This window comes from Rhinatrema bivittatum, chromosome 1 (assembly GCF_901001135.1).
Source record: "Rhinatrema bivittatum chromosome 1, aRhiBiv1.1, whole genome shotgun sequence".
NCBI lineage: Eukaryota > Metazoa > Chordata > Amphibia > Gymnophiona > Rhinatrematidae > Rhinatrema > Rhinatrema bivittatum.
In genome coordinates this window covers 151,139,475-151,166,240 of record NC_042615.1, presented here as the reverse complement: position 1 = coordinate 151,166,240, position 26,766 = coordinate 151,139,475, and the positions used below count along the sequence as shown (strand labels likewise).

The following is a 26,766-nucleotide window of genomic DNA, read 5'->3' as shown; positions in this document are numbered from 1 at the left end:
CACATGACTGGGAATGATTCTTGCAGCAGAGATTGTCTAAAAATATACCTTTTTATATGCATTATAAAAAGATTTCTTAAAAACAGTGTTTGCTCTTTCTCAAGGTGGATGAATGAACTGACCGGATGGTCAAGCACTGAAGGGTACACTGTCAGACTTGCTGACACCTTGATACAATTTTGCAGGACCAAATTGCTTTTGAGATTTTGGTGGGTTTTTTTTTTTTTGTTTCCCTCCTTTTTCATGTGATTTACTATTTGGGAGACACTGACTCTTCTCTATTGTGTCAGCTTATGTTTACTTGAAATATACAATTTTAGGAGAGGTTCCAAAATTGTTACATACAACTGTATTTAAAAAACTGAGGCAAGAGACTACACCATATATGTTCGTTCAATAAACCTTTCTGGACTGGTGAGAGATTAAAGAGTTATACCGTACACTTTTGTAAACAGACTTAGTAGACACATAGGTTTATCTATATTATGTCAAGTGCAATCTGATTCTAATACATATTCTTTTACACTCAATATATTTACCTTGCATACCCTGAAGAGAGGGATTTCAAGCTGTCATAAAAATCAACCACAATTTCATTCAATGGAAAAAGATACTTCAGCAAAACTCTTTGATCGTCAATGTAAACCATGTCCTTCTGAATTGCCCTTCGATCCTAGTAAAACAAAATCACGGTCATGTATGCAGAAACGCAGACACAGAGAAGGTACAGGGAAGGGAAACAAAAATCATCAGGGATGTACATCATCATCCATATGAAGGAATAATGAATACAAAATTCCTGTGAGTTTGCCAAAAGGACAGGGGGGAGATATGATAGCGCGAGATAAAATAATGGAAGTTGTGGAGAGTAAATGGGGAACTATTATTTGCTGCGACCCTGGATGCGCACCAGCGCATATATGCCAATATGCGCCCCTTTTCCCGTTTGAAAGTTACCATCCCTGCTTATAATACAAAGACTAGCTGGCACACAATGAAATGATTAGGTAGCAGGTTTTAAAAAAATAAAAGGCTCCACTTCACCGAATGTATTTAACTTGTGAAATTCCTTGCCACAAAACATTGCAGAGGCAAATCCTTTAACTATATTGGAAAAAAAGGATTAAGCAAATGTCAGGAATATAACAAATTACAGACTATTAAACCTAGAAGTTATCCTGGGGTCACTGTGTCCCTAACCCAGTGGTTCTCAACCCTGTCCTGGGGACCCCCCCAGCCAGTCGGGTTTTCAGGATATCCACAATGAATATGCATGAGAGAAAATTTGCACGTTATGGAGGCAGTGTATGCAAATTCTCTCTCATGCATATTCATTGTGGATATCCTGAAAACCCAACTGCCTGGGGGGGTCCCCAGGACAGGGCTGAGAACCACTGCCCTAACTCATACCTAGGAGGTATGACAGAGGAAGGACTATTCTATCTATACCCTGTTTCTTATATATTTCTTTTAAGTACCCACTGTTTACCACTGATGGAGATGAGATGTGGGCTAAATTGACCCTTGATCTTGCCTAGTAAGACAATTCTTATGCTCACAAAGTGAATAAATATTTCATTGTTTAAAATAAATGGACATTGTCCACTGTATGCAGACCCATGAAAATTAAGGATGCACATTCATTTTCTTTTGTTTCAGTAGTTGATGCGCATACATTTTTTTACATGCATAATGAGAAATTATTACTTCCCTGATAATTTCCTTCACTTTAGGTCAGATGAATCCAAAACAAGTGGGTTATGCACCTCTATCAGCAGATGGAGACAGAGCAAACTGACGTCACAGTATATATATACCCCTGCAGTGACATCAGCCTATCAGTATTTTCTTCAAAAGCAACTCTGGACAGATTAGCAAAACTTGATTAAATAGAGAACCATTTCAATATTCAGCCAACAGGCACCCTGAGATCAGACAAGAACGTATTAACACTAGTCTAGGGACTGAACTAACATTTACCAGTAAACCCTGTAACACATAGCCATGGAGGAGGACCATAATGCAACCAGTCAGTAGCCAAGGGAGGGAAGCTGGATTCATCTGACTGTCCAAAAGAAAAGGAAATTATCAGGTAAGTAGTAATTTCTCATTTCTTAGTGTCCAGTCAGATGAATCCAGAACAAGTGGGATACACCCAAGCTACTTCCCTATAGGGCAGGAGGCTGCCCAGGGTCCCGTCAAAACTGCACGTGCAAAGGCTTCATCCTCCCGGGCTTGCACATCCAGACAATAATACCTGGAAAAAGCGTGTAACAAGGACCATGACGCAGCTCAGCAAATGTTGATGGGAGACAACAATTTCACTTCCGCCCATGACACTGCCTGAGTCCTAGTGGAATAAGTCCTGACCTGACTAGGTAATGGCTTCCCAGGATCAACATATGCAGCCATGACTACCTCCTTAATCCAGCAAGCTATGATAGCCCGCGAGGCCAGATCTCCCTGCCTAGTACCGCCGTGAAGGACAAACAGGCAATCTGTCTTCTGTAAAGGCTTAGTAACTTCATGATACCTGACAATATGTCTCTTGACATCCAAGGGCCACAGCAGACGAAACTCCTCTATATCTTTCTCTCTGTCCAGAGATGGCAGGGAGATGGATTGATTCAAATGAAAATCAGTGACCACCTTCGGTAGAAAACAAGGAACAGTATGCAGTTGTACCGACCCTGGAGTCACCTGGAGGAATGGATTGTGGCAAGACAAGGCCTGCAGTTTGGAAACCTGATGCACAGAACAAATTGCCACAAGAAACACAGTTTTCAAGGTCATTAACTGCAAAGTCAGGTTACAAATTGATCTAAACGTATGGCCTGCTAAGAAATCCAATACCAAATTAAGACTCCAAAAGGGCACCAGAAACCTCAAAGGAGGACAAAGTTGTTTCACTTCTTTCAAGAAACAGGCCACATCAGGATGAGCCGACAAGTATCCACCATTCACCTGACCTATGAAACAGGCGAGAGCCAATATTTATACCTTTAAGGAATTATGGGCCAAGCCTTTATTCAAGCCATCCTGCAAAAATTCCAAAATGAGCGGGATCTTGATCAAACAAGGAAGAGCATCTTGATCCTCCCACCAGGCCTCAAACGCTCGTCAAATCCGCACATAGGCCAAGGAAGTAAAGAACTTCCTAGCTCTTAGCAAGGTGGAAATCACAGCCACAGAGTATCCATGTTTCAGCAAGCAAGCCCTTTTAAGGGTCATATCGTAAGACAAAATCAAGTCGGATCTTCGTGAAGAACAGGACCCTGCCACAACAGATCACTGTGCGCTGGAAGTCAAAGGGGCTATTCAGCCAGGAGCTGCCATAAATCCACATACCACAGTCTCCTGAGCCAATCTGGAGCAACCAAGAGCACCATCCCTCTGTGGCGCTGGATCCTCCAGACTATTCTGCCCAACATGGGCTATGGAGGAAAAGTATATAGCAGCTTGTCTTCCAGCTACTCCTGCACCAATGTATCAATCCGCAATGACTTTGGATCTCTCCTGCGACTGAAGAATTGTGGAACTTTTGCATTGCAAGAAGTTGCCAACAAGTCTAGAAAGGGGAGACCCCAGTGATCCAGAATCAGCTGAAACGACTTGTTTGAGAGCGACCATTCTCCTGGGTCCAGACTCTCACTGGTTCCTCCCTGCCGATTTATGTAAGCCACAGTCGTTGCATTGTCCAATATTATCCAGACCGCTCGACCCTGCAGCCTGTCGCCAAACTGCAAACATGCCAAACGATTGATGTTCCAGAGAGATTCTTCTGCACCCCAGCACCCTTGTGCTGTCAGCTCCTGACAGTGAGCTCCCCAACCATGGAGGTTCGCATCTGTTGTCAGTACTAAACAGTTTGGTGGTGCTAGGGAAATTCGTTTCCTTAGATGATCCAGCTGTAGCCACCTTTGCAGTTGGGAGGAGACCTCCATCAGCAGGTGGAGCCAAATCAAATAGTCCAGAGACTGAGGGGTCCACCAAGGCAACAAGGAGTGCTGAAGAGGATGCATATGCGCTCTCGCCCACTGTATCACTTCCAGAGTTGCTGCGATTAAACCAAGTACCTACAGGTAGGACCATTCGGTCAGGCACAGAGCGTTCATCAACAGACGTAGCTGTGCCATCAACTTCTGAATACGAGCTTCCAGCAGGAAAACCTTGCCCTGCTTCATGTCGAACAGAACCTCAAGGCATTCCAATGACTGAGTAGGCTGAAGACTGCTCTTGGCCAGGTTAACCATCCAGCCGAACTCCTGCAAAAGGGAGATCACTCTGCGGGTCACTAAGTGGCTCTCTAACAGCGACTTGGCTCGAATCAACAGGTCATCCAAATATGGGTGTACTAGGATCCCATCCTCTCTCAATTCTGCCACAACTACCACCATTATCTTGGAAAAGGTCTTGGGAGCGGTGGCCAGACCAAAAGGCAGTGGCCAAAACTGAAAATGGTGTCCCAGAACTGCAAATCGCAGAAAGTGTTGATGCTCTAGTCCAGAGCTTTCCAAAGTGTGTGTCGCGACACTTTGGTGTGTCGCCTGAGGTGTGCCGGTGTGTCGCGCAAGCCCGGTGCACGTGACACACCGACAAGTGGGAGCCAATGCGGCCGCCGGTAGAGCTCATCCCACTGGCGGCTGAGCAGCGAAGAATCGTGCACAGCCGGAAGATCGGTAAGGCCGTGGTGAGTTCACGTCACCACGGCCCGAAGAAAAAGGGCACGTCTAAACGTGCAGGTGCTCCGCCTCCTTCCTGCCCACGCGGCCCCTGAAGAAAAATGTTGCCGGAGCCGCACGGGCAGGAAGGAGATGAAGCAGCCGCGTGCAGAAGAGGAGCCGCGTTGTTGCAGCGGGCGAGAAGAGGCCCGGTAGCAGGGCCCCCACCGCGGATCGGATCGGCCCGAGAAGATCAGGGCCGCTGCAGAGCCGATCCTGCAGCGACCCGTGAAGAGGAGGCCCAGAGGTAAGAGAGAGGCTGAGGGCCTGTAGAGTGCGTGTATTAGCTGAGTTGAGAGATTGGGTGCCTGTATGAGCTGAGCTGAGTTGAGAGATTGGGTGCCTGTATGAGCTGAATTGAGAGATTGTGTGCGTGTATGAGATGAGTTGAGAGATTGGGTGCCTGTGTGAGTTGAGAGATTGGGTGTGGGAGTGAGGATCTCAATGTTTGCAGAGACAGCATGTGAGAGCCTGTGTGTGTGTGTGTGAGAGAGAGACAGCATGTGACAGTGAGAGCCTGTGCATGAGCAAGACAGCATGTGGGAGTGAGAGAGAGCCTGGGTGTGTGAGAGTCAGACAGCATGTGCAAGAGAGAGACTGTGTATGAATGATTGTATGAGAGTGAGAGCCTGTGTGTGTGTGTGAGAGAGAGAGAGAAAGCATGTGAGAATGAGAACCTGACTGTATGTTTGAGGGAAGAAGATAGATGGAGAAAAAAGAAATAGAAAAAAAGACAATATGAAATGAATTGGCAAAAAAATAAGAAAGGGGAGGTGGAACAAAAAAGCCTGGGACAACCAATTAGAAAACTAAGATCAGACAGCAAAGGTAAAAAAAGAAATAAATTACTTTTTACTGATTGGCACATGTAATCTTTGTTAATGTCAAGAGTAGCACTTTCTCTATGCGGATCTCACAATGTACGAGATCAACATGGAGGAACTGGAAACCCACAGGGCCTGCACAGAGGAGGCAGCAGAATGGGCTTCAGTGCCAATAGCAGCAATCAGCGCCTCCCCAATAGCCATGCGGCATCAGTGGCAGCAGAGGAATGAGAGAGGCTCAGAGGTTGTTGGCAAAAGAAAGAGAGGGGGTCTGCCTTTAGTGTGTGCATGTGTATGAATGGGTGCCTGCCTGGGGGTGTATGTGTGTGAATGGATGGGTACCTGCCTGGGGGATGGTGAGGGAGTGGTGTGAAAATGAATGGGAGCCTGCCTGGGGGTAAGTTTTAGTGTGTGAGAATGATTGGGAACTTGCCTGGGTGTGTGTGTTTGTGTGTGAGGGAGCCAGAGAGAGTGTGTATGAGAAAATCCAGGGGAGTAAGAGTTTGTGTGTGGGGTGTGTGTGGAGGGGGAGAGAGTGTCTTAGAGCCTGAGAGCGTGTCAGTGTCTGTGAGAGCGAGAGGTTATGGTGGGTATAAGAGCATGAATGTGTATGTATGTGACAGTGTATGTGTGAGAGAGAATGGACATGTGAGTCTGTGTGAGAGAGGATAACCTCTGGGAAATTGTAAAAAATGTATATGATTTTAATTAATAGAAATTCTATTTATCAGTAGTTTTAAAATATTCTTTTATTAGTATGGTTTTACTATTATAACTGATGCTTTATGTTTCTTGATTTTGTTTGTTTTATGAGGAATGGTGGTTCTGTTTTTCCATTGTTAATACAGAGTCTGGCTTCTTGGAGTTTCCATTTCAGTTTTTGTCTAATTTGTGCTCCTTTATTTTGTATTCTGTTTTTGGTGAGGGTCTGTCTCTGCTCTGTGTGTGTGACCATGATGACAGATTCTGCTAGCATAGGGATCTATAGCAATCGGGTTTGTTTTGTTTCCTCAATAGGTGGTGTATTGGTATTCTAGGACCCAGTGTAATATTTACCCATGCTTTTTCACAGATAGGGTTATTGTTGTTTGAGTCCTTGGTGTTATTACTGTTATGTTACAATGGGATTGCAGTATAGATTTTGAGTGTCTTTTTTGTGAGGTTTTATTTTAGTTCACAATGTGCCTGGCAGTGGAAGGTGTTTGTGCTGCTGTTACTGTGAGGTGACACCAGCATTTGAAAATATCTTTTAGTATGATGAGCTGTAAGGGAAACATCCAAGCTCCATTGTTTGGGGGAATTTCAGTGGATGCACAGAGTTACAGAACTGGAGGTGCAGGATTTATATTGACATTCTGTCCCTTCCTATAAATTCCAGATTTCACTCTCATAGCCATATAGAATTAGTTGAATAAGGCTATCAAATAATTATATAGTGTGAAAGTGGCCAGCTTTTTAAAATTATGCAGAAGACCCTTTGGACTTTTTTATTAACACCAAATATTCAAAAGCTGTGTTCATCCCATCAAGCTCATATATCTCATTAAAGAGGTAAATTGAATAACACAATAACTTTGTTTTATTATTGTTACTCATAAATTATAACAATAACATTAATCTTGGAATATTATATATTTTTAATATAAACGAAAGGTTTTCACAAGATATGTTGTGTCGTGAAACATTTTATTATGTATATATTTAAGGAAACATACATAAATTGTCGAAATACATTTCGTTCATTTAACCTTTAACCTCCGGTTTGCTTGTAGACTAATTACTGTGTCCCGAAATTATGTTTGTCTAAAAAGTGTGTCACCAACATGAAAAGTTTGGAAAGCTCTGACTTAGACAAATGCAAACCAGCTCTAGACACAAGGCAGCTACACACTGCTATCTCTGAAGAGAAACATTAGAAACCTCAAAGGCTTGCTTAAAGAACTGCCTCTGACTTTCTGATCCTTGAGAGACATACCAGCCTCCTCAGGATTTATAGTTCTCTTTGACACTGCACACACCTTAGGAAATTTCAACCTTTCTGCTTTTTAGGAGACAAAAGGATATAGTTTCACCAAGGAGTGACCACTATCCAAGGATTCCCATTATATATCAACTAAATCCTTGACAGACCTGTGCAAAAGAAAGGCCCTTGCTAGCTTTTGAATATGAACCATAATGGGATCTTCTGAGTACTCAGGATCTTCCTCAGAGAAATGCAACACTTAAAAAAAAAAAAAAAGAGAGATTATGTCGGACAACTCCTCCTTGTGAAATAACTTGACCATGGCTGAGCTGTATTCCACATAAAGGGAATACAGCTCCCCTTCCTCCAATTCTCCCTCAATAGCACTCTCTCTCTTAACCCGTTAAGGTCCAAGGGAGAGCCACCAGAATGAAAGGACTTTGCATCCTTAATCTCTTCCTTGTCCTCCTTTCTTATCCTTTTATTGCCTGAACTCTCAAGATTACCCTCCTGAAATGCGGCCAACCCTGGGGAATGGACGGAGGCTGCACTCTGCCACATACAAAAGCCTAGTGCAGACATTTCAAAAACTCCATTAAAATACAGAGGAAACTAATATCACTGAGGAGAGATCTGTTGTTTTAAGCCCAGACACTAACATGGCTCCAGAGGAAAAAGCCATAGACTCCTCCACCACAGATCTAAATCTGTGCCTGTAAAGGGCCTGGCTCAGCCACCTCATGCAATATGTTTAAAATAACTGCTGGCTCATTACTGCCAGCGGGAAAGGAAAATTGGCTCTTACCTGCTAATATTCGTTCCTGTAGTAACATAGATCGGTCTAGATTTCTGGGTTTTGCATCCTTGCCAGCAGATGGAGACAGAGAAAGGTTTACTGACACTGCTACATAATCCTGTGAGTCACCTGCACTCCCTCAGTATTGACCTATACCCAAGCAAAAAACAAAACAAAAAACTGTATACCAAATGTAAACCACTTGATTGTTAACAAATTCTTAACTTTTCCCAAGAACTAGAGAATGGTGACTTTTCTAGAAGTCCAACATAAAAACACAATAGCATGAACCCAACAAGCAAGTCTGCATTCCACGCCAAGAAAAAGAATGATTCTCCTCCTTAACAGATTGGGTGGGTTCTGGACTGATCTGTGGTACTACAGGAATGAAAATTAGCAGGTAAGAACCAATTTTCCTTTCTCTCTGTGTACCCAGATCAGTCCAGACTCCTAGGATGTATCTAAGCTCGCTAACTAGGGTGGGACTGCTTGCAAAACACTCTTCACCAAAGGTTTTGGAAGCTGGATCCCCAACATCCAACAGATAGTACCTTGCGAAAGTGTGCGACTTTCACATTGCTGCCCTGCAAATCTCCTGCAGAGAAACCTGCTAAGCCTCCGCCCACGAGGCTGCCTGAGACCACATCGAAAGGGCTCTGAAATCTTCAGGAACCGGTCAATCCTTAGCTATATATGTCAAATCAATGGCCTCCTTAAGCCAATGTGCAATCGTGCCCTTAGAGGCTTGACAACCTCTTTTCATTTCATTCCACAAAACAAACAGGTGATCCGACCTTCTAAAGTCATTAGTCACCTTCAGATACCTCAACAAGGCTCTCTGGACATCCAAGACCCTAAGCTCCTTTACATGAGGTATAGAGGAGTCCAACTCAGGAAAGTCTAGAAGCTCCACTGTTTGATTCATATGAAACGCTGAGACCAGCTTAGGCAAAAAAGAAGGAACCGTATGCAACGAAACCCACGAGTCTGAGATCTGCAGGAAAGGATCCCGGCAAGACAAAGCCTGTAGCTCCGAAATTCTTCTAGCTGAACATATAATCATGAGGAAAATTACCTTAAGAGTCAAATCCTTAAGAGTTGCTTTCCTTAGCAGCTCGAAGGGAGCCTCACACAAACCTGAGCACAAGATTAAGATTCTAGGAGGGACAAACTCTCCTTACCAGTGGACGCAAATTCTTTGCCTCCCCCCGGATAAAACACATGACCATCCAGATGTGTGGACAGAGGAAACTCCTCTACCTTATCTCGGAGACAACCTAGAGCCGCCACCTGGACCTTAACAGAGTTAGAGGCCAGAGCTTTCACCAAGCCCTCCTGAAGAAAGGACAAAATAAGAGACACCATAGTTTTGAAAGCTTGTACCCTGATAGCAATACACCAGGTCTCAAAAACTTTCCAGACCCATACAAATGACAGACGTGGACTTTCGCTTAGCCTGTAACAGAGTAGCAATAACTGCTTTGGGATACCCCCTGAATCTCTAAAGTCACCTCTCTAAAGCCAGACTGCTAGACAAAAGTGTGCTACCTGATCTGAAAATATTGGGTGCTGACAAAGATCCGCTGGATGGCCGAAGTGCAGTAGTCCGTCCACGGCCAATTTGACGAGATCCGTGAACCAAGGCCGACTTGGCCACTCCGTCACCACCAAAATTACATTGCCCAGATGTTTCTCTATCCATTGCAATACCGTGCATCCTAGAGGCCATGGAGGAAAGATGTATAGTAGAACATCCCAAGGCCAAGAGTCAACCAAAGCATCAATGCCTTCAGTTCTGTGCTCTCTCTGCCGACTAGAAGAGGATTCCTAAGAGGGTTAATTAGGGATGCATTTTTACCTTGAACTTGTTTTTCCCTTTCTTTTTTATATTGTATTTTATATCTTGAGATTTATTTTAAAAATTTCTAGCCCACTGATCTACAAAGCTCAGCGGGTAACAACTGAAAATAAACAGTGGAAGCAGTTCAATAAAACCAAACAGATGCTAATGAAACAGAAAATAAACAGTGGAAGCAGTTCAATAAAACCAAACAGATGCTAATGAAACAGATAAAACTAATAAATTTATATGTCTACACAGTATAAGTCTGACAACCTAAGGTGAAGACAAGATGGTCCCAGTCAGCAAAGGACACCTGGCTTGAGTCCAAGGCGTCACATTTTGTCTTTAGATTAATGGCACAAGTGAAGAGAAAGCATATAATCGCTTTCTTGTCTTAGGTATTTTTTGGAAGCTTGTTCCAGAAGGAAGGACCCACAAACTGGAACATATGATCCTAGGAGGCTTGTAGATGAATGGCTTTGTGAGATGGTGTTACCAATATATGTTTAGTAGAGGCCTGTAAGGTACAAGCAGGATAGTAAGATGCTAACTCAGGGAGACAGTGTGGAATTAAACCATAGATAGATTTGAAAACCAGAGGAAGAATTTTAAATTGAATCCTCCAATGAATGGGGAGCTAATGGAGCTGATACAAAGCAGGGGTAATGTGGTCATGAAGAGAGTGAACTGTGATGAGACGGGCTGCGGAATTTGTTTTAAAGCTGCAAGGCCTTTAAATAGAAGTGAGAATGAGAGCCTAGGTAACCACTTGAAACTGTAGAGGATTTAGGAAAGGTTTTATAGACCAGAGAAGCAGCAATTTGAAAAAAAAAGTAGGGATTAAAATTGGATCTGAGCTTATGATGGCCTATCTTGATGACTTGTCTTGTTAGGAGGAAAAAGAGTGTTTTCTATTTCTCTTTCATTTCCTATTCTTGGTTTTTTTTTGGTAAGGGGGATTTCTTTATGGTTTTCTTGCCCAGGTATTGTCAATAATTTCTGGACTCAAAGCCAGGGCAACAAGAACACTTCAACTCAGCAAGAGGTTTAAAATTTAATTTATTTTGGCTTTTTAAAGAAGAGTCAAAGACAAGTGTTCCTGGGAGTTGCTATATGCCCTCTATCTGTAATAACTAACATCTCAATGAATATATGACATGCCCTGACTTATATAATCAAAATACAGCACTACCGAAGTTTCCAGAATGAATGACGTGACTGCCCAAAGACTTCTTTACAAAGATACATTATGCTGTTGTCATGACAATCTATCATGTATAGGAAATGCTTGTGAGGCCACCCTTCATTCATTTGTAAAAATCATATTATTTACTTGTCTTTCCTGCAACCACCCTTCCACCATAAAAGTTCCTTTATCACCCTGGCTTTGATGCACTGTGTTCTTCTGTTCTTCTCTTGATATTCTTTGTTGTGTAAACAAATCGCAAGTCTGTGGCTTCAATAGGAGTTAGGCCTGAATTCCGTTTCTTGGCACCAGGATTTAATTAAAACTGTAACCTCAAAGGATCTTCTTTCCACCTGGTTTCTGTCCGTTGAGATATGCATTTGTAAGACAAAAGCTTGCATCCTGGACCCAGCTTCCCTGTATTGTGGTGCAAACATTGTCATTGATGCCTTCCTGGCCTGTAATTATAGGCTTTGCAGAGCCTGCCAGTAGGTCGATCTCAGGGATATTCTGCAAGTCATGCTCAGAAAGGCACTCAGAGTTCATTCACCTCTGACAGGCCACAGTACAGCAGAGGCGTCTGGGTATTTTTCCTTCCTAATATTGTGTATCTGATCAATCATATTCTTCAGTATATTCAGGTCAGTGGCTGAATTGTTCATGTGATTCTTGTGTTTGTATTTCAGCTTATCATGTTTACTTTTCGGCTTTGCGGTATTGTTTTCACTCTGGTTAAATAAAAATTTTAAAAATTAAAAAAAAAGAAACCTAATGGAGAACTTACTTACCTGATAATTTTGTTTTCCTTAGTGTAGACAGATGGATTCAGGACCAATGGGTATAGTGTACTCCTGATAGCAGTTGGAGACTGATCAGATTTCAATCTGATGTCAGCCCTAGTACATAAACCCCTGCAGGAAGTGCAGCTCTTCAGTATTCTCCTCGAAAAACATTGTGGATATATATGTATGACTGAATAACTTGAATAACTTTATAACCTGGTTAACTTAATAAATTTGAACTGGTTGAATTGGTTATAGCTGGAGACCGCCAGTGCCCTCAACCGAGAAATGTCGACACCCGGTAGGATGGGTGTCCTAGCTGAAGGAAAGCATGGCTTACCCGTGAATCCCCCGAGAAGTCCATGAGTAACGGCAGCCTTAGGTGGGATGCTGAGTCCCATCTGGCTACACTAAGGAAAATGAAATTATCAGGTAAGTAATTTCTCCATTTTCTAGCGTGTAGCAGATGGACTCAGGACCAATGGAATGTATAAAAGCTACTCCCGAACCGGGTGGGCGGTTGCCCGTGACCCATTTAAGTACTGCCCTTGCAAATGCTGTGTCCTCCCGAGCCTGAACATCCAGGCGTTAAAACCTGGAGAAGGTGTGGATGAAGGACCATATTGCCGCCCTGCAGATCTCGGCAGGTGACAGCATCTTGGTTTCCGCCCAGGACACTGCCTGGGCTTTAGTAGAATGGGCCTTGACTTGTAAAGGTGGTGGCTTGCCTGCTTCTACGTAGGCCGCCTTGATGACTTCTTTGATCCAGCAGGCTATGGTTGCTCGCGAGGCCGCTTCCCCTTGCTTCTTCCCGCTGTGAAGGACGAATAGATGGTCCGTCTTTCGTACGGATTCTGACCTTTCCAGGTATCGGACTAGGAGCCTGCCGACGTTGAGATGGCGTAGACTTCGAGCCTCTTCCGAATTCTTATGCTCATCTGGCGATGGTAGCGAGATGGTTTGGTTGAGATGGAAGTGAGACACCACTTTGGGGAGGAACGACGGAACTGTGCGTAACTGTGCGTTCCCGGGGTGAGTCTGAGGAACTGCTCTCGGCAGGACAGTGCTTTTAGTTCGGATATACGACGGGCCGAACAGACTGCCAGCAGGAAGGCTGTCTTCAATGTTAATAGTCGGAGAGACAGGCCGCGGAGAGGTATGAAGGAGGTTCCTGCTAGGAAATCTAGGACCAGGTTGAGGTTCCAAAGAGACACCAGCCACTTCAGGAGTGGTCGATCTGCTTGACTCCTTTCAGAAAGCGGGAGACATCCAGGTGAGAGGCTATGCTGCCGCTCTTGGTTCCGTAGCATGACAATGCGGCCACCTGTACCTTGATGGAGTGGAGAGACAATCCCTTCTGTAGGCCATTTTGCAGGAATTCCAAAATTGCAGGAATTTTGACTGAGTGTGGTATGATGTCGCGGTCCTCGCACCAGGCTTCGAATACTCTCCAAATCCTTATGTATTTTAGGGATGTGGAGAACTTGCATGTTCGGAGTAGGGTGTCAATTACTGCCCCAGAGTATCCGCTCTTCCTTAGGCGAGCCCTCTCAATGGCCAGACCATAAGAGAGAATCGAGCTGGATCCTCGTGGAGGATTGGTCCCTGTTGGACCAGGTCTCTGTGTGGAGGTAGTGGCAGGGGGCTCCCTGTCAGCAGTCTTTGCATGTTTGTGTACCACGGTCTTCTTGGCCAGTCCGGGGCCACTAGAAGTACTGGTCCCCTGTGGTGTTCTATCTTGTGGATGATTGCGCCCAATGGGGGCCATGGAGGGAAGGCGTATAACAGAATCTCCTGTGGCCAGGTCTGTACCAGGGTATCGATTCCCTGGGACTGGGGTTCCTGCCTGCAGCTGAAGAAACTGGGTACATGGGCGTTGGACTGGTTTGCCAGGAGGTCCATGGTTAGTGTTCCCCAACGGTTCACTATCAATTGGAATGCTGTGGTCGACAGCCTCCATTCTCCTGGATCTAGACTTTCTCTGCTGAGGTAGTCCGCAGAAACGTTGTCTTTCCCAGCGATGTGGATGGCCGAGATCTCTTGAAGATTCATTTTCGCCCATGACATTAGGAGTTCTATTTCCAGAGACACCTGTTGGCTTCTGGTTCCTCCCTGATGGTTGATGTAGGCCACTGTTGTGACGTTGTCCGACATTACTCTGACCGCTTTGTCTCGGAGTCTGTGAACGAACCTTAGAGGGAGGTGGTGGAAATCCAGGTAATATCCCTCTCGAATGATGGATAGGACCCACTTGTCCGAAGTTATCTCGACCCATCTTTGGTAGAATAGGGCAAGTCTGCCCCCTATGGCTTTTTCCTTTAAACGGGTCGGCTGATTTTCATTGTGTGGTGTGGCTGGGGCCTGAGCCCGAGCTGGCTCCCCTTTTGTTGTGCTTGTTCTGAAAAGACTGGCTCCGGCCTGCAGGGCGGGCCGCTTGATATGTGCTTCTATATGGGTTGAAGCGCTGTGATCCTCTGCCCCTGGAGGTTCGAGGGAAGGATCGCTGGTTTCTCTTATTCCTGTCCTCCAGTAGCCGCGGCAGTGGGGACTCACCCCATTTGTTGGCCAGTTTCTCTAGTTCGCTGCCGAACAGGAGTGTTCCCTTGAAAGGCATCCTTGTGAGTCTCGTTTTGGAGGATGCGTCGGCCGACCAGTTTCGGAGCCAGATTTGTCTTCTGGCTGCCATGGCGGATGACACTCCTCTAGCTGCTGTGCGTACTAGATCAGAAGCGGCGTCCGCGAGGAATGATACAGCTGGTTCCAGGGCCTCCCCAGGAGTGTTGTTCCTGGTCTGTGCTAGGCAGGCACATGTCACCACGGCGCAGCAGGCCGCGAGCTGTAAAGACATAGTGGAGACGTCAAAGGACTGTTTGAGGATAGATTCCAGACGTCTGTCTTGAGCATCCTTGAGTGCTGCTCCTCCCTCCACCAGGATAGTAGTGCGCTTCGAAACCATGCAGAACATGGCATCCACTTTCGGACATGCCAGGAGATCTTTGGCGGCTGGGTCCAGAGGGTACATGGCTGCCAGAGCCCGGCCCCCTTTGAATGTAGTTTCTGGGGCATCCCATTCCAGGTCAATTAGTTGCTGGATGGCTTGCAATAGTGGGAAATGGTGGGAGGTCTGACGGAGTCCCTCTAATAGTGGGTTCGTCTTAGGTTCCCCCGAGGCACTTGTGCCCGGGATAGCAAGCTCTTTTAAGCTGCGTGTGACCAGGTCTGGAAGCTCGTCCTTTGTGAAGAAGCATCTCATGGTTCGGTGGGGCTCTGTCCCCGGAGGGAGTTCCCCTTCCTCCAGGGGTCCTGAATCCTCATCTGAGTTGTCCATGTTCCCGAAGGTGGGGCTTCTGGGTGGTGGGATCACTTCCCTGGGCATAGAGGGTCCCGGTATGTTGAGGTCCTCTGGTGGAGCCTGTGGCCATATAATAGGAGGCCCCGGTTGCATGTGGACGTAGGTATGCAGACCTTTGAAGAATTCCAACCAGGAGATAGATGCTGGGTCTAGACTAAGGGGCGCCGTATCCCTGGGGAGCCCCGTTTGAGGGGGGGGTCCCGCTGTGCAATGCTAGGTCCGGAGTACTGCTCGAGAGGCTAGAGCCCGGTACCGGCTGGGGAGGGCCATGAGTTGGATCCCCTAGGGCCTCTTCGCACTGTATACACAGGGCAGTGGCCTCCTCATGCCGTGCGGCTCTAATGTGGCATGCTGGGCAAAGGCCCTGAGCCTTGAGTTTCTTTTCCGGTGGTGCCATGGGTTGTGCGCGTAAAATACAGTTGTGCACGTAGGTTGGCTGTGCGCTCAGGTAGATGTGTGCGCTGTTGTGCGCACAGATCAAAGTTATGCGCCTGGCACAGTAAGCGCGTGGCTATATGCCTCGCTTGTGCGCCCGGTACTTGGGCATGTGACGTTGTGCACACAAGGTATTTGTGCGCACGGCTCGTCTCTGTGCACACGGATCAGAACGGCGGACAGGGTGGCGAACAGAGCAAGATGGTGACGGCGACCACGCGGACAATATAGCGACCACTTCGGAGTGTCTCCACATGGGAGGACCCTCGGATCTGACCGGGATCTAGCCCTGCTAGGGCAGATCAACCCAGTGGCACTGGTTCCGGCTGGCGACCTGTGCGTCTCCTCGAGCTTCGGAGACTTTTAAATAGATTTCTACCTTACCTTGTCTCAGCGCTTCCCGGTCTCGATCCGGACAGTCTCCAGCTGCAGGGGGAGAGGGAAACTACCTTCACCGCCGCGCTCGAGGTTACACCCGCTGCCTCTCAGCCTCACCCAATGTCGGGGGCTAGGTCCCCGCCGAGGGTCGGCCACTGGTCCGAGGCTTACCTCCGAGGGATCGTGGAAATCATCTCGGGAATTTTCAACTGGGGGAGGGACCCAATGGGTGTCACCGCAGGAGAGCGGGGTTCGTCTGTAGAGGTAAGATTTCTTTGGTAAAATTACTCTAACGCTGTGTGAGCATGCATAGAGCCCTAACTGCTATGGAGACGGAAAATACTGGAGAGCTGCACTTCCTGCTGGGGTATATGTACTAGGGTTGATGTCAGATTGAAATCTGATCCATCTCCAACTGCTATCAGTTGGAGATGGATCAGATTTTCTTTTTCAAGAAAGGAGGAGGGAGGGAGCACAATGCTTTCACCTCAGAAGCTGCCTATCCAAGCCAAGAATTCCATCAGTCTAACCAGGCTTAAGACTGAGGTCAGCACGGGAGCCTATGTAAGGTAACATTAGGAAACTTGTTAATCTCTGTCCCCATCTGCTAGTCAGTGGGCAAAACCCATGCAAGTGGATTGGTCTAGCTGGAAGAAAAGGAAAGGATGGGTTCTCTAGCACTTTCCAATTATGACTCTATTTAAATAGACCTTGTTGGATTTTCAATATGTATGTGAGGCCTTGCTCCCTGCCACCATGTTTGGACCCAATCGGTGACGTCTACCAAAGGTTATTTTACCTCCAGACATACAGATGGATTGAACCCGCTCTATACTGCTTTGCCACAGGAGTACTGAAAACCACTAAAATGGAGATGCTGATACAAACCACTGGACAGACCTAATTTAAAGTATTGTATCAATTGCTGAAGACTGCTTTCGCAAGAGGAACATAGAATAGTGACAATCCAGATGAGGGCTCCCAAAATGGAGAAGGGATGTCACCTTAAAGTCTATTAGGTGAAATGTAATAATTATACATCCAGAATGTAGTGAGGGAGAGGGGAATGTAATAAAGACATTTTGGTATCTTAAAGCATAAATGCTGCATAACAAGTAAGTGATTTTTTGGTGAGTAGGAGGTTCTAGGACAAAGGGTGATGAGATAAAGCTGGAGGACCATACACTGAGGAGTAATGTATGGACATATTTCTTCACCAAAAAGATGGTGAATCCACAGAAAAAGTTCCATCTGAGGTGGCAGGGCAAAACGGTATCAAAATTCAAATGGATTCTTATCAATGGAAAAGAGACTAAAGTTAGAGATGAAGAAGGGGTTGCAAAATAGCAATAGGGATGAAAATGTTAAGGCAAGGTGCACAGGCAAGTCTTCACCTGCCCTCAATTCCCATGTTTTTATATAAACAATACTGGAAAGACCGTGAACTTGAACACAGCCAAATTTAGAAAAGTTAAACCATGAGGCATTTGCATTTGTGAGAAAAGTATTTGGTAATTTGTCAATAAAAAGAATTCCTCCAGTTTTTTTATTTTTTTTTGTCAGCTGAAACTTAAGCATGATGTTTATATATTTTCCAGGAAAAAGATGAAGATCCTTCCATAGGTACAGAAAGGGAAATATTCCTTGCTAAATTGATCCCTTAATTGGGTAAAAAAGAAAAAATAAAAGTTAAAATTAACAAGTTTTTAAAAATAATTTTCAAGATCATTCCAGCAAAATCTAACACAAAGCACTCATTTAAGTTCCCTAACAAGTATGCTTGAAAACTGTTTTGAACCAGTTTTCTAAGATCACTAAAGACAGTTCAGTATTCACATAAAACTTGATTCAAACTTGTGATGAACAGTATTGTGCGTGACATTTCCTACTAATTTTAAACATATGGAACTTTATGGGTTCTCTCTAGTAAGTACAATGCTGCACAAAAGGGCCAGAGTAAAATTATGCTGCAGTATGCCAAAGCCAGCAGAAACAAAAACCAAAACCTGCTACATAACACAAAAAATTTATTTTTTTAAACTTAGAAAAAAAAATCCCCTACACCCCTTTCGAAAAAATGACTACATGATAGTTCCACTTTCTGAAAGCATAATGTACACAAACCTGGCATAAAGTCATTATCTTTCCAATATGTTCTGCAGGTGTTAGGAGCGTACCTAAAACCATTGGTTCCAAGTACTGTGACACCTGTGATTTATCGGGGAACTCAGCAGGGTTGACAATGGTAACCTCTTCTCTACCATATTCCTGCAAAACAAAAGTCATCCATGCAGTTAAACAAACCTTGAGCACAGGTCAGATACAATGGGCCCCATGTATCTTGTTAGGTGCTGTCCTTTAATTCTATTACAGCAGGGTTTTCCAGTTCTGTTCTGGTGATCCCACAGCCTGTCGAGTTATCAGAATTTCCACAATGATTATACATGAGATAAATTTGCACATAATAAACATCCAATGTTTGCAAATTTATCTCATGCATAGTCATTGTGGATATCCCAATAACCAGCCTGACTGTGGGGTCTTCAGGACAGGTCTGGGAAGCCCTATGTTATGAGCCTGCCACAAACCTGCCTTCTCGCTGCGTGTGAAAACCAATTTAAAACACCAGAACCTAACGTGTCCTAAACTTCCTGCCTCTTGTTTTATTTTATATTACTTGAAAAGATAAACTATTTGATCTAGTCAGGGATAATATATAAAACAAAACCTGGAGAACCAAGTAGCAAATGTAGAAGGATCAGGACCGCAGGTTATGCCTCTCAATCTGCTGGAGTCAGAGAAAATACTGAGGGATCGCAGGTGGCACACTGGTATATCTAGGGGGTGCCTTTCAGCTTTTCTCTGACTCCATCTGCTGGACGGGAGGCATAACCCAGCAGTCTGGACTGATCCTGGTACGTACAGGGAACAGTGCATTGACTATTCTCTGATATATGGATTGTTTATGCTCCCTATTCCTTCAATTCCAGCAATCTTACTACCTAGTCATATCGAAATATCCCTAATATCAGTGGGTGTTGATCCAGTCACAACCCTTATCTAAGTTATTGGTAATGTAGCTATGACAGCTGCTCTTGTAGTGGGTCTTATTTCGGCTATAGGAGCAGCCCTCATCACATCTCCTATAATACTTCTCATTAATGCAATTTCAATTCTTCATTGGTTAGCATTCAAATTAGCTACTTCTACTGTCATGGCTGGGGAATATCCTTCTGGAAAGGAATCCCCCAGTGTCCAGGGTTCCCTGGCAACTAGTCTATGCCTATTGATAGAGGCAGGAAAATCTAAATTTCCTCCTATCCAGTTTGATACAGACAGTGCTGTGGCAGTAATAATTATTGAATCATGCCTATTTATTGCTACATCAACTATCCTCCAAGTAGGTACTGGTAATTGGATGGGGGCTGCGGAATGGTATCAAGGGTATGTACTTCAATAGTTAAATACAATTTGCCTGGACCCCCATCCCCTTGTTGAATTCTAAAAGTAATATTCTCTCCATTTCCTATAACTGAATAGCCCTGCGCAGTAGGTTCTATCTGGAATGCTGGCCAACCCCTAAATAATTGAGCGATTGTGTAGCTTAAACTTACCCTTTTTATGTATCTAGGTTTTTGTTTTTTTTAAAGAAAAGAGCTCCTAAAGTTTTTAATTTGTCTGATAATCGAGCTGTCCCATCTGGGGTGCCAATTATTTTGGGTTCATACTCTGTCAGGTAGTACTGGATGAGAGAATCATTAATAAGGAGTACCTTTATAGGTCACTCTCTCTCTCTCTCTCTCCAGGACCCTATGTCATATAAGTGTAACACATAATTGTTCCTAAGAGTAAATGTATTATTGTGAGAGCAATATTTATTTATAAAGACAGAGCAATCCAGTAATCAGACAAAAGATTATTCAGTAAAAGAACATGCATATTTATTATATATGAGTAAACTGATCAAGTCTTTTCTAAGATGGATACAGAAAAAAGAAAATAAATGGTTAAACTCACCCATATAGGTTAATGCCAAGTCCCGGACTGCTATGCCCTAATGTTTCAGAGATAAGATAGCAGCCCTGGACATATAATTTATCATGTATTTATACCCTTTGTTTGTATGTTTAAATTTATAAAGAGAATGTTTACATTTGCTTATACAGAGGCATGTTTATCTTTGCTGACTTAGGGTTAGATTTTCAAAGGGGTATGTGCGTACGATACGTGCGTACCCCCCGAAAACCTACCCCAAACCCCCCCCGCGCGCGCCAAGCCTATTTTGCATAGGCTTGGCGGCGCGCGCAAGCCCCGGGGCGCGCGCAAGTCCCGGGGCTTGCATGGAGGGGCGTGTTGGGGGGGCGTGCCGCGAGTGACGTGGTGTTTCGGGGGCGGGCCGCGAGTGACGCGGCGTTTCGGGGGTGGGCCCGGGGGCGTGGTCGAGGCCTCCGGACCAGCCCCCGGGTCGGGAGATGGCGCGCCAGCTACGCCTGCTTTCCACAGGCGTAAATCTGCCAACAAAGGTGGGGGGGGTTAGATAGGGCCGGGGGGGGGGGGGGGGTTGGGTTAGGTAGGGGAAGGGAGGGGAAGGTGAGGGGAGGCGGAAGGAAAGTTCCCTCTGAGGCCGCTCCGATTTTGGAGCGGCCTCGGAGGGAACAGGCAGCGCTTGCTGGGCTCGGCGCGCAGGTTGCACAAATGTGCATCCCCTTGCACGCCCCGACCCCGGATTTTATAGGCTACGCGCGTATCTTATAAAATCCAGCGTACTTTTGTTCGCGCCTGGTGCACGAACAAAAGTACGCCCGTGCGTACATTTATAAAATCTACCCCTTAGTGTTTCCACTTGCTTACACTTATATATCTACTTACATAACCTAATTATGCATAGCTGGCTATAAGCCCAGACTTCTATCTAGCTATCTCGTTAAGTTTATTAAGCACAATTATAAACATAAAAAGCTCTTTGTTAGTTCTAATTTCGATACCAAAAACCACTCCCCATCCTCCTCAACCGACTATCGGACATCGGAATAACAGGAACTGCCTTTACATGGTTCAAATCTTTCCTCAGTACTAGAGGTTACAAAGTCAGAATCAACAATAAAGAGTCCCCCCGCTTCAATTCCCCAGGGATCCTCCTTGTCCCCCACTCTCTTCAACATATACCTCCTTCCCCCCTGTGCCAGCTGCTAACTAACCTTAATCTAAAACACTTCCTATACGCAGACGACTTTCAAATCTTGATCCCCATTACAGAATCCATTACAAAAACGCTCAAGCACTGGAAAACTTGCCTCCGAGAGATCACCCTCCTCCTCTCTAACCTAAACCTAATACTCAATTCAGCTAAGACCGAATTCCTCCTCAATTCCCCAGATGACAGCAATACTCCTCAAAAGTCACTCACCAATACCTTTGTCACCCAAGCAAGAGACCTGGGAGTGTGGTTGATGAATTTAAAAACATTCATCAACCACACAACCAAGGACTGCTTCTATAAACTGCAGGTACTAAAAAGAATTAAACCACTTCTTCACCTTCAAGACTTCAGAACTGTCTTCCCAAGCCGAAATATTCTCCAAGATTGACTACTGCAACTCCATTTTGCTAGGTCTCCCCACCTCCTCAATCAAACCTCTTCAGATGCTTCAAAACGCGGCAGCCAGAATCCTGACAAACTCCGGCAGAAGAGACCACATCTCTCCCATTCTAAAAAAATCTACATTGGCTACCAATACGTTTCAGAATTCTACACAAATCCCTCACCATCATCCACAAAACCATCCATAACCAAACCCCTCTCAACCTTCAATTCCCACTCAAACTACACACCTCATCTCGACCTATCAGAGAAGCATATAGAGGTTCCCTGCATGCCCCCCCAACCAAATCCACACACCATCTAGCATCTAGAGAACGGGCTTTCTCCACTGCAGGACCTACCATATGGAATGCTATTCCCCCCGATCTCAGACAAGAACCCCGCCTGTTGACATTTAGAAAAAGGCTTAAGACTTGGTTATTTAAACAAGCTTTCCCGAAACTCACTGACTCACCATAGCAACCATTACTATACATTCAGCACTTTGTAAATAATTGCTCTTCTTACCATTAAGTTACTTATGCTTTGTCTTCTTCTTCCCCAGTTCCAGCACCCCTGTTTTATTGTAACTTCGGCTTCGCTAAGTTAATATTTAAGGTTTTATTGTACCCCTGTTCCATGTAAACCGGCATGATATGATTGTATCATGGTTGCCGGTATAGAAAAAACACCAAATAAAATAAATAAATAAACAAGGGAAGCCGATCGCGAAGCTGGGCACTGCAGGGGGGGGGGGGGTGTTTCCTGGCTCCTTCCGCGGTCGGAGTAATAACGGAGGCCGGCGGCAAAATGGTGGGATATCCCACGCTCCACGCGAACGGCTTCAGTGCAGGCGAGGGGCGCGTTCTGACCGCGATTGCGAGTGTCCTCCGTCGGACTACCACCCCCTGAATCGCCCCCGACGGTCCCTCGCCTCCGGGAATGCAGGTTGAACACAGCCCATCCCGCGAGAGGCGCGCGCTTCCGGATCCGCAGGCCGTGCCTCGTGGCATGCCTGCACTGGGGAGAGCTGAAAGAAAGCCACGAAAACGACAACGAAACGCTGTCTGGAAGGGGGGGCCGAGAAGAGGAGAATCGCCGCCGTGGTGAGTCCGGAGAAAGCGCAAGAAAAAATGTGTTTTGTTTTTTTTTTTACCTCAACAGAGCTGTCCCACGACTAGTGCTGGATCGGTCCGGCTGGGGTGAGTGAGCCGGGCTCCCCGGTATCACCCCGGCTGGGCTTGGATAAGTGGGGTCCTCAACCCCTAGTCCCAACGATCTGCTCGACCAGGGGGGATGGTCCTCTCAGGACCTGACAACCCCCTGGGACCACAGACCGTTCCTTTCTCAAAGCTATGAAAAAAAGGACTAGATTTTTTTTTTTTAACTTAATTAAGAGGAACAAGCAGAAAATAAGAAAACCACTCTGACTAGCTAACCTTAATTCCCCCAGTCCTCTTTCTATATTTTTTTTTCAGGCTGTGGGCTCTGCACTCCTACTAGCTGCTGGAGACAGAGAAATACTGGCAGGCTGTGGGTGGCACCCTAGTATATATCACAATAAAGTCACAAATATACTATGGTACTTTTCAATTAGGTATACCCTCATTTATGGGCTGATGCACACTTTCGCCTACCGGCGTTTTTTGCTTTCAGGTACAACTGCCAACTTGGCTGCCCATTTAAAGTACGATCACAGGGTTACCCATTTTTTTAAAGAAAAGTCCATATATTTACACCGCACAGATTAAGCGCTGCATGGAAAAGATTTTTTTTCTTTTTTTTCCGCCCTTTTGGGCCTTTTTTTCTTTTTTTCTTTTCTTTCGAATTTCTTTCGAATTTCTTTCGAATTTCTTTCGAATTTCAGTGGACTAGCAGTAGTCCCGAAAGCTCAACTGCACGCCGCTTTGCTAGCTTGCCCCGCTAGCTAGCAGAGCGGGGCAAGCTAGCAAAGCGGCGTGCAGTTGAGCTTTCGGGACTACTGCTAGTCCACTCAAAAGATAAGTGGATTCACTCTTTTTAACAAAAAGTTGAAAAAAGAGACTTGTTTGAAAATTCGAAAGAAAAGAAAAAAAGGCCCAAAAGGGCGGAAAAAAAAGAAAAAAAATCTTTTCCATGCAGCGCTTAATCTGTGCGGTGTAAATATATGGACTTTTCTTTAAAAACATGGGTAACCCTGTGATCGTACTTTAAATGGGCAGCCAAGTTGGCAGTTGTACCTGAAAGCAAAAAACGCCGGTAGGCGAAAGTGTGCATCAGCCCATAAATGAGGGTATACCTAATTGAAAAGTACCATAGTATATTTGTGACTTTATTGTGATTTTTGAGACTAGTTGTGTCACATTTTTCCAGTTTTTTGTCTATTATACCCTAGTATATATGGCAGAGCCTGCAAAGTCTTGCTCTGTCTGTCTCCACCTGCTGGTGCGGAGGCATAACCCAGGAGTCTGGACTGATCCGGTACGTACAGGGAATGTAAGTAGATAGCTGCAGCAGTAAAAATGTTCTCTCATTCTGATGGAATGCTGCAGACTTTAATCCGTACATGATTACTATCATCTCACTAATTATTTAATGGGAACTACAAATTTCCCATGTCGATGCGTTATATCCTTTTATCATTAAAAGGATGGAGGTAAATCTCCCTAACCTGCCTGCTATTTCCTTGCACAAGAGCATAGTGCACAGAGAATACGATTAAAACATTCTTTTGAGGGTACAAGTTTCCACAAAGAGATCATGCACAGCACATTTCTTACATTTAAAAATAATTTTCTGAGACTTTAAAAGAAAAAAAAATGTGGTTAGAATCCCATATAAGAGCGTCCAACATATTTCTTTTTTGCTTGTATACAATAGAAAGGGGCTTAAGGTACTGTTCATTTCAAGGTCTATTAAATAAATCCATCTTAAACAAAGTACCTTAATCAATTTTGCTGAAGACAGAACAGCTTTGTATGGAACAGTGGGTGAAGTCAAGATGACTGATGCATTATATTCCTGCTCCAAACGCTGATTAAATACCTCCATGTGTAGAAGACCCAGAAAGCCCAACCTGTTAGAAAAAAGAAAACACTTTTGTTAGTGATAAAAGAAAACTGATAATCAATTGTATGTATCCATTTCGTAACATTCTGCCTTCTCTATTCATTGAGTTGGGGTGGCTAAGGAGATCCACATTGTTATATATATAATTGGTCAAGTTGAAATAAGACCAGAAGTCCACTGTGTCCAGTCTTCTTCTAGTTGTCTAATATAGCTCTCTCTGCATGGCAATCTGTAGGAAGATGAAAAAATAAAAATCCACCTCTATGCATCTATAGCCAAATCCGAAGCATAGTGAACAAAATGGAGACAGCCAGTTCCAATGAGGAGGGCACTCTTCCCCCTTCCATCCATCACTGCCAGCCTAACCGTCCACACAACTGGGACCCCATGACCCCAAGCCCCTTACCACGGACCAGGAGCTCAGAACACATGTCCAAGCTCCTGGCATGCCCAGCATTGCGCTGCAGCCTGACTGCTGGTTCTAAAGCATCACCAATAGGTTCAGGGAGCAGAAGACCCCTTGTCACAGGCAAACATTTACACAAGCCAATTAAAGCAGAACAAGAAAACCAAACAGGCCAGTATTTTTAAGGATAGACTTCTGCTTCCTACCTATCCTGGGACAATCTCCTGGAGGTTCCAGTGTTGCAGTCTGTCTGTCCAGGTCTCCGTTTTCTCTCTCTAATTGTGCCTCATCTTGATTCTGTCTTTGCTCACAATCAGTTCCTTTTAAAATCCTCTGATTTAACATGCACGAAGGTGGAGAAGTATGGAGTTCTGGTCTAACCACATCCCAGAACTCCACCACAAGGATCTTTTAGCTTCTGAACTGAAAACAAACTGAATTCTCCTCCCTGGGTCAGGAGCCTTGTATTCCCTGCAGTACTGCTGAGTGTGTTTGGTATTAAATCTTTGCTGTCCTACTGTGCTTTCAACATGAGGGCCTGTTCTTCACTCTCAGTACCCATCTTTTATAGATTTTGATGTACCTGCAAAAACTGAATAGCAAAATATGGTTAATTGGGGTTAGCCAAGTGGCTCAGGGGGCAAGCTCTATGGACTGCTATGCGGAAGAGCCCTGGTTTGATCTGTGAGTTGAATCTTCCGCTCCTCAGGTTGGTTGGGGATGATGCGGAAGTAACATTCACAGCCCTTCAGGGATAGAGGGGAAGATGGGGGAGAGTTCACATCTTAAAGGTGACACCCAATGGCTGGATTCAGGACCCATGATTACAGGGTTGTCTTGGTGCACGATCATCGGACCAGGACCATTACTGCAATGACCAGACTAGGTACGTTGGGGCAGAGAAAAATTCCTAGTTGCAAATGTCAGCTCATAGCACCAGATCCCAACCTTGATTCAAACTGAAGTATAAAACAATAGGAGAAAACTGCCAGGTTAAAAAAGAAAGTCATTCATTTTGTTACTGATGGAGAATTTGAATCCGTGGATAAATTCTTTGCAGATTGTGATTACTTTTATGAACCAATCAAAACCCCCAATGGATAACTTATTTAGCTAAAGTTAGCTGGATATGTTATCTCAGATATTCAGCAGGATAAATGTCTTGCTGAATATCCCCAATGAAGTTATCTGGCTACCTTTACCTAACTGGTAATCTTTTAAATAGCACCTGTCAGATTTAACTTGCAGACCTAATGACAGCTCCCCCACCCATGTTGTGACAACGGGTGCTGCTGAGACCAGTATCTCTCCCCCCCCAAAAAAAAAAAAAAAAAACCCTCAAAAAGAATAGTAAAAGAAAAACTGGAAATGGTCCTGGGCTGGCCTCCCATTGCCCATTTCCTCCTTATGACATAGCCGCACCATGGAACAGCCATCCCTCCTTTTCTGGA

The 26,766-nt window shown here is 44.9% G+C and overlaps 1 protein-coding gene across 5 annotated transcripts in view; it reads right to left on the bottom strand.

The window, feature by feature from the left end:
* The window catches only part of GUF1 (GUF1 homolog, GTPase), a 179,109-nt gene that overhangs the window by 24,706 nt on the left and 127,637 nt on the right, over positions 1 to 26,766 (bottom strand). For all 5 annotated transcript variants that reach the window (XM_029588451.1, XM_029588481.1, XM_029588460.1 and 2 more), the window contains 3 exons: positions 24,784 to 24,916; positions 18,405 to 18,548; positions 540 to 673 (listed from right to left, as the gene is read on the bottom strand). In XM_029588451.1, coding sequence (XP_029444311.1) covers positions 540 to 673; positions 18,405 to 18,548; positions 24,784 to 24,916 — 411 coding nt within the window. The remainder of the gene's footprint in view (positions 1 to 539; positions 674 to 18,404; positions 18,549 to 24,783; positions 24,917 to 26,766) is intronic.